This window comes from Chrysochloris asiatica, unplaced genomic scaffold (genome assembly GCF_000296735.1).
Source record: "Chrysochloris asiatica unplaced genomic scaffold, ChrAsi1.0 scaffold00231, whole genome shotgun sequence".
Classification (NCBI taxonomy): domain Eukaryota; kingdom Metazoa; phylum Chordata; class Mammalia; order Afrosoricida; family Chrysochloridae; genus Chrysochloris; species Chrysochloris asiatica.
This window is the reverse complement of record NW_006408749.1, coordinates 3,223,763-3,230,805: the sequence shown is the minus strand read 5'-3', so window position 1 is coordinate 3,230,805 and position 7,043 is coordinate 3,223,763. Positions and strand designations below refer to the sequence as shown.

Sequence of the window (7,043 nt, the reverse complement as noted above, 5' to 3'; positions counted from 1 at the left end):
AGAGAAGCAGCAGCACCAGAGATGGAGGCAGAGATGGGGTCATGGAGAGGGGGAGTGGCTGAGGACTCTAGATTCATAGACTAAGAAGAGAGGGACTAAGAGCTGGTGGCCAAGAGGCAGACTTGCAGAATGTGCCCTTTGAAGATGTAAATTATTATATACCCCTGAGTGTTTTGTTTGTTTGTTTTTAAAAAGCTAAAGTGGATAGTGTTAACTGATGGTACATGGAGGGGATTATAATCATTGTAATGAAACAAGGTGCATGATTTGTTGAACGTAAAACTGATGATATGCCCTGTAAACTTTCACTCAATCACAATAAAAACCTTAAATTAAAAAAAAAAAATGTAAAGGCATCTGGATTAGAAAATAAAGAGTAAAACAGTCTTTATTTGCAAATGACATGATTTTATACTTAGAAAATTATAAGGGACACACATACACTCATCTAATGGAACTAATAACTAAATTTAGCAAAGTCACAAGACACAGTATCAATATATAAAAATTAAATATATTTCTATATACTATCAAGGAATAATCCAAAGAGGCAATTGAAAAAAAAATTACTCCATTCATAATAACATCAAAAAAGTGAAATACTTAAAATAGATTTAACAAAGTTCAAGATTTGTATACTGAGAGCTAAAATAAATTAACGAAAATCCATAAATGAAAAAATATTCTGTGTTAATGGATTGGAAGCTTCAGTAGTATAAAGAATTAATTATAAATTGAAATTTATTTATAGATTCAGTGCAACCCTTATAGGCTGTCTCCATCTTTTTGCTATTGTAAATAGTGCTGCTATGAAGATTGATGTGCATGTATCTACTTGTGTTCTGGCTTGTATTTCTTGTGGATATATACTAACTAGAGGAATTGCTGGATCATAAGTTAATTCTATTTCCCACTTTCTGAGGAAGCACGATACTGATTTCCAGAGGGGTTGGACCATTTTGCATTTCCACCGGCAATGTAGGAGTGTGTCCCAGTCTCTCCACATCTTCGCCAGCATTTATTGTCCTCTGCTTTTTTGAACTTCTCTGTTTTTGCATGTATAAGATGATCTCTCATTGTTGGGGTTTTTGTTTGTTTGTTTGATTTTTTTTTTTTTTTCTACTCAGTAACTGGTTTATTTCACTCAGAAGCACTTTGGGGACAGATCACAGGCGGTGCAGGTGACTCTGTGTGTGGCCGCTTCAGATGGGGCAGCCTGCAGTAGTAGGTCCAGTATATAGCGAGCCCGCAGGAGCCAGGGGACAGTGCAGTGACCTGCACGGGGGGCCTGTCTTCTCTGGTAGACACGGAAGCAGTGGCTGGAGGTGCCCGAGTGGGCCTGTCCTGCGTCACAGTGCTCGGTGGCCTGTCTCGAGCAGCATGCCTTCCAGAAGCAGCTGGCTGGCGCTCTCCACGTAGGGCTGGTGCAGCCACATAGACAAGTAGCTCAGGGCGAGGTCGTGGTCCGCAGAATGCGCCAGCTCCTCGACCACCGTGCGCTTCAGCAGTAGCTCCTTCCTGTACATGTCCGAGAGGCTGCGGGAGACTGTATAAAAATGGGCCGTGGGCCAGGTGTGGAACAGGGCTGGCCGTTGGCTCTCCTTCCCATGATGGTAATTTTCTAGGTCACAAATGCCTTTAGTGGTTGAAGACAGCTTTTCCATTTTCACCTGTATTTTGGTCAACCCATCCAAGGTGGCCTGCAACTCCTCACACAGCCGTTCCAGCTCCTTATTGTACTCGGGATATGTCGTCTTCTCTTCATTAGTCTCAGAAGCTGGGCTGCTGCTCTCTACTTCTATCTTGTCTTTACTCAATAAACTGATCTTCAGGTTGGCGATATTGTTTGCAGTAGCAAATCCCGAATCATTGAGTGATTCCCATTTCAAGATTAAATTATGCCAATCGGCTGCGTTGTCCTTGAGTTTTCTTGCACTGACAGATAAGACAGGTTTTCTGGGAGTTGCTACTCCAAGGGCCTTTGCTAATCGTTGATGTTAAGTGCCGTGGAGTCCTGTTTGTTTGATTTTTGCCTTTAAAAATTGTTTTTGTATTGTGAACTCAGTGATAGTTTACATGGGACAACATTGGCTTTACACCATCATTTCTTTGCAATGATTACAATCTCCTCCGTACATCATCATTCAACAGTATTTGCTTCCATTCCCTGTTTTGTTTTGTTTCTTCCCTGAGGGTGGGGATGTGCACAAAAACACTCAGGACTATATAATAATTTAAACAACCAAAGGGCACATTCTGCAAGTCTGCCTCCTGGCCGCCAGCACTCAGTCCCTCTCTTTCCATGGGTCTAGAGTCCTCAGCTGCTCCCTCTCTCCATGTCCTCAACTCTATCTCCATCTCTGGTGTGTCGTTGCTTCTCTGGATAGGGTCCCACATTCCGCTTGTGCTCTTCTCCCTTGATGGTTCTAGAGTCTTCTGTTTCTGGACTGTAAGATTAACTGTTCCCTCCCTTTTTGTGACAAAACGTCTACCTTTACAATTGAGACAGTTGCAATTAGCCATGATAGCAATTAACTCACTATTGAATCATAAGAACCTTATCCCCATCTCTTTTCACCAGACCCATCTAGACAAGAAGAAAACTATTCAGTGGGGACTCTATCTATGCCCCCACAATCTTAAACTAAACTCCCTCTTGAAAACTTGCAAGCCAGTCACTTCATGCCTTTATTGCCCCCTCATTTTAGGTAGCCAATGTCTAAGTTGCTCATTCCTATCTACTGTGTGTATAGAGGAGATAGGATTGGTACTTGATGTGAAGATTCCTTCCCTCTTCAGCTGGTATTTTGAGCTACTACATCCACTTATATATGTCAAATTCATCAAATTGTAGCAATTTGCACTAGTTTCCTTTGTCAAGAATTTTTTTTTTTTTTTTAATCTTCCTCTAGTAGAGTTCTGATTATCAAGCCATTGAGGCTAGGTTAAATGGTTTCTATCTGCAAGTTTGGGAGTTCTTGTGGCTCTCCCCTCACTTCATATCAGCTGGATGCTTCACTCTCAGCTCTAACCCTCCATGGCTATGTCCTTGTCCATAGGCTCAGGAGTCCTCATGTCTTACCAAGCTTCGGACCAACCAGCACTTCCTCTTCTCTCTCAAATCTCCAGGTCAAAGGGAATCAATGGACTGTGTTGAACTCAGCCCATTTCTTCATTGCTGCCTTTCCCCCTCTTCCACTGACCAGTAGACCAATGTGGTCTCCAGCAAGCTTACTTGCCTGTTCATGTGTTCCCTTTCAGTTTCAGTCTTGGAGGGGGTTTGTCCTGAAGGGACTTGATTGCAAACAACTTGCTTGTTCTTATAGTAGCCAGTCATACTTTGTCATTTTTGTTTAGTTTTTTTCTGATGATCTTTCTTTGAAGATGTATCTTCTGTTGCTCTAGCTGTTCCAGGCTGGTCTGCTTGTCCTTTCTAGTGGCAATGTCCCACCTCATAAGGTTCTGGATGGGACTCAGGATTCCACCTAAGGTCTTATATACTGCAAAGGCTCTGCAAGAGGCTATTCCACTGGGCAAGTTCTAGAACCCCTTCAGGTATTCCAATCAGTTATAGACTGAAGACGGACGTACAAGCTTTCTGTAATCGTTTCCTGACATTCCTTTCTATCCCACTCAAATAGACATTTTACGATAGTAGGCAAAGGAAACCAATATTCATAAGACAATCAGGCATCTTAGTATCATTTCCCGTTTTCAGACTATGCCCTGTATCACAGCGCCCTGTTGTTCCAAGGTTGAGCATACATCACTATTTACCTCTGTCCCATTTAGCCCATGTAAACCTATTTCAGTGTTCCCCTATCTACCTTGTTCTTCCACCCCCTCCCCCTTCTTGTGTATTGCTCTCCCCAACACCAGAACGATGATATATGATATGTCTGCCTCCTACCCTGTGCTCTACTGTTGCCTCCCTCCACCTCCCCCAAACCCTCGCACCCCACACCCACTGGTAACCAACAATTTTTTTTCCCCTTTCAGTATGGGTATCTTTTCTTATGCTTTTACAATAATGGTCTTATGCAATATTTGTCCTTTTGTGACTGACTAATTTCACTCAACATAATGTCCTTAAGGTTCATCCATGTTAGATGGTGGCTTACAGCTTCTTGTTTTTCTTCAAGGTAGCATAATATTCCATTGTGTGTGTGTACCAAAGTTTGTTTATCCATTCTTCCATTGATAGGCACTTAGGCTGTCTCCATCTTTTTGCTATTGTGAATAGTCAGCACTTCTTTTGCTGTGTCCCATAGATTTTGGTATGTTGTGTTTTCATTCTCATTTGTTTCTAGGAATTTTGTAAATTCACCTTTTCTTTGTTCTACTACCCAGTAGCTTTTAAGGAGAGTGTTATTCCGTTTCCATATATTTTACTTTATTTCCTTGGTCTTCCTATGGTTGATTTCTAATTTGATAGCATTGTGATCTGAAAAGATATATTGGTAGTGTTTTGATGTTTGTGAATTTTTGGAGACTTGTTTTGTGCCTAACACATGGTCTTTTCTGGACACTGTTCCATATGCACTGGAAAAGAATGTGTATTGTGCTTTTGTTGGGTTGAATGCTCTGTACACATCTATGAGGTCAAGTTGGCTGATTGTGTTGTTTAGTTCCCTTTGTCTTTGTTGAATTTCTTTCTGGTTGTTCCATCCTTTTTTGAAAGTGATGTATTAAAATCTTCCACTATTATTGTAGATTTGTTTATTTCTTCCTTTAATTCTATTAGGGTTTGCTTTATATATTTTTGAGCTCTTTCATTAGGAGCCTAGATATTTATTATAGTTATGTCATATTGCTCAATTGACCCTTTAGTCATGAGATAGTGTCCTGTTTTATCTTTCATGTTGTTTTTTGCCTTAAAATTTATTTGATCAGAGATTAGTATTGCCACTACTGCTCATGTTTTACTACAATTAGCTTGGTGTTTTTTTTTTTTTCCCATCCTTTGGCTTTTAATCTGTTTTTGTCATGTGTATATGCAGACAGCATATTGAAGGATCTTGTCTTGTTATCCATTTTTGCCACTCTCTGTTTCTTGACTAGTGCATTTAATTTGTTGACATTCAGTGTAATTATTGATAGGTAATGCTGTCATTGTGTTTGGTTGGTTTTATTGTGTGTGGTGCTGTTGGTTTCTTTGTTCTGCATGTCTTCTTATGCTGAGTTCATATTTTCTTGTGCTCTTTTGTGTCTGTTACTTCATAATTTTAATGTTTCCATGTTTTTTCTTGGATTTTCATTTTCTTGATATGTTGTGAAGTATTAATTTTCTTTAAGTTTACCCTACATGGATTAACCTCAAAAACTTTGTGCTAAGTGAAAGAAGTCAGACACAAAAGGCCACATGTTTTATAAGTCTGTTTATATAAAATGTTGTGAAAAGGCATTTTATAGGATCAGGAAACAGATCAGTGATCATTTGGGCTTGGGATTGGTAGTGGGAATATACTTCAAATGGCCTTGAGATAATTTTGAAGGGTGATGGAAATATTTAAAAACTGGATTGGGTGATGGCTGCACAACTCTTTAAATTCACTAAAAATCATTGAAATGTACTCTTACAATGTATGTGAGGTTTATGGTTTGTAAAGTATACTTCAATACATTTGACACTGGGAGTAGTGCAAGAGTTAAAGGCAACAGAGTTAAATACTATTATGCAGGCAGTCCTGTAATAAAAATTACCTACAAGTGAGTGCATGGATAGGCATGCAAGCTGAATGGGTGTGGGAAGGAGAATGAGACCTTACACACACACACATATATATATATATATATATATAGGTTTGACAGAGTATATTTCTACCTATGCTGCAAATATGAGGTGGTTTCAAAACATTTGTAGCCAATTTGAATGAGAAGATAATGGATTTTTTTTTTTTTAACATAAAATTTTTGAAAACCCTTCATATATCCATGAATATAGTACAATGTAGAGGGGACCAAGTTATGAAAACTTCTTAACACTTGAGAACACGAATTGCAGGATCTGGGGGTTCAGGACCATAATCTTGGACACCATCAAGGTCCAACTGGCATAATTAAAGGTATAATATATTTTTGAAAAGGAAATCATATACCAACCATATTCCAAAGAAACTGTTACAATACGTGCCCCTTCATGAATTAATTCACTCCTATATAATTCTTATTCCTCTTATGTAGGTTTTACCGTGAACGGGCAGTCTGTTTTCATTAAATACATCAATTTGGGGACTATAGTCATGGGAATACTGACTCTGAAACCTATCTAAGCAATGTCAGTTCAGGAGTCTATAACCAAGAGTCTATTTTTTTATGTAACAATAGTTCAGAGTATCTGAGACAGTCCAATCCATGAGCCTCTGGAACTTTCTTCTTTTGTTGAAAGATACAAAACCCAGTTTTGTTTTGTTTTTTAAATTTCAGGTTTTTATTGTGGATTGAGTGAAAGGTTACAGGGCACATCATCAGTTTCACATTCAACAATTCATATAACTTGTTTCATTACATTGATTATAATCCGCCCCCCCCCAATATACCATCAGTTAGAAGCATTTCTCTCTATCCACTTTAGCTTTTTGAAAAACACACAAACAAAAACCCAACTCAGACATATATAATAATTTACATCTCTAAAGGGCACATTCTACAAGTCTGCTCCTCACCACCAGCTCTTAGTCCTTCTCTTCTTAGTTGATGACTCTAGAGTCCTCAGCCGCTCCCCCTCTCCATGACCCCATCTCTGCCTCCATCTCTGGTACTGCTGCTTCTCTGGATAAGGTTCCGCATTCTATTTGTGCGTTCCTCTCTTGATGGTCCTAGGGTCCTCCGTTTCTGAACTGTAAGATCAACCACTACCCTTTTTTTGTTACAAAACTTCTACTTTTACAAGTGTGACAGTCATGATTAGTCATGAAAACAGTTATTCGGTATTGAGTCTTACGAATCTTATACCCATCTCTTTTCACCAGACCCATCTAGACAAGATGACAGCTATTCAGTGGGGACTCTTTCTTTCCCCCCACACTCTTAAACTAAGCTCC

The 7,043-nt window shown here is 39.3% G+C and overlaps 1 protein-coding gene across 1 annotated transcript in view; it reads right to left on the bottom strand.

The window, feature by feature from the left end:
• Positions 1–1,349: 1,349 nt before the first annotated feature.
• The window catches only part of LOC102821757 (cyclin-dependent kinase 2-interacting protein-like), a 16,642-nt gene continuing 10,948 nt past the window's right edge, over positions 1,350–7,043 (bottom strand). Inside the window, exon 2 of the mRNA XM_006873256.1 lies at positions 1,350–1,984. Coding sequence (XP_006873318.1) covers positions 1,350–1,984 — 635 coding nt within the window. The remainder of the gene's footprint in view (positions 1,985–7,043) is intronic.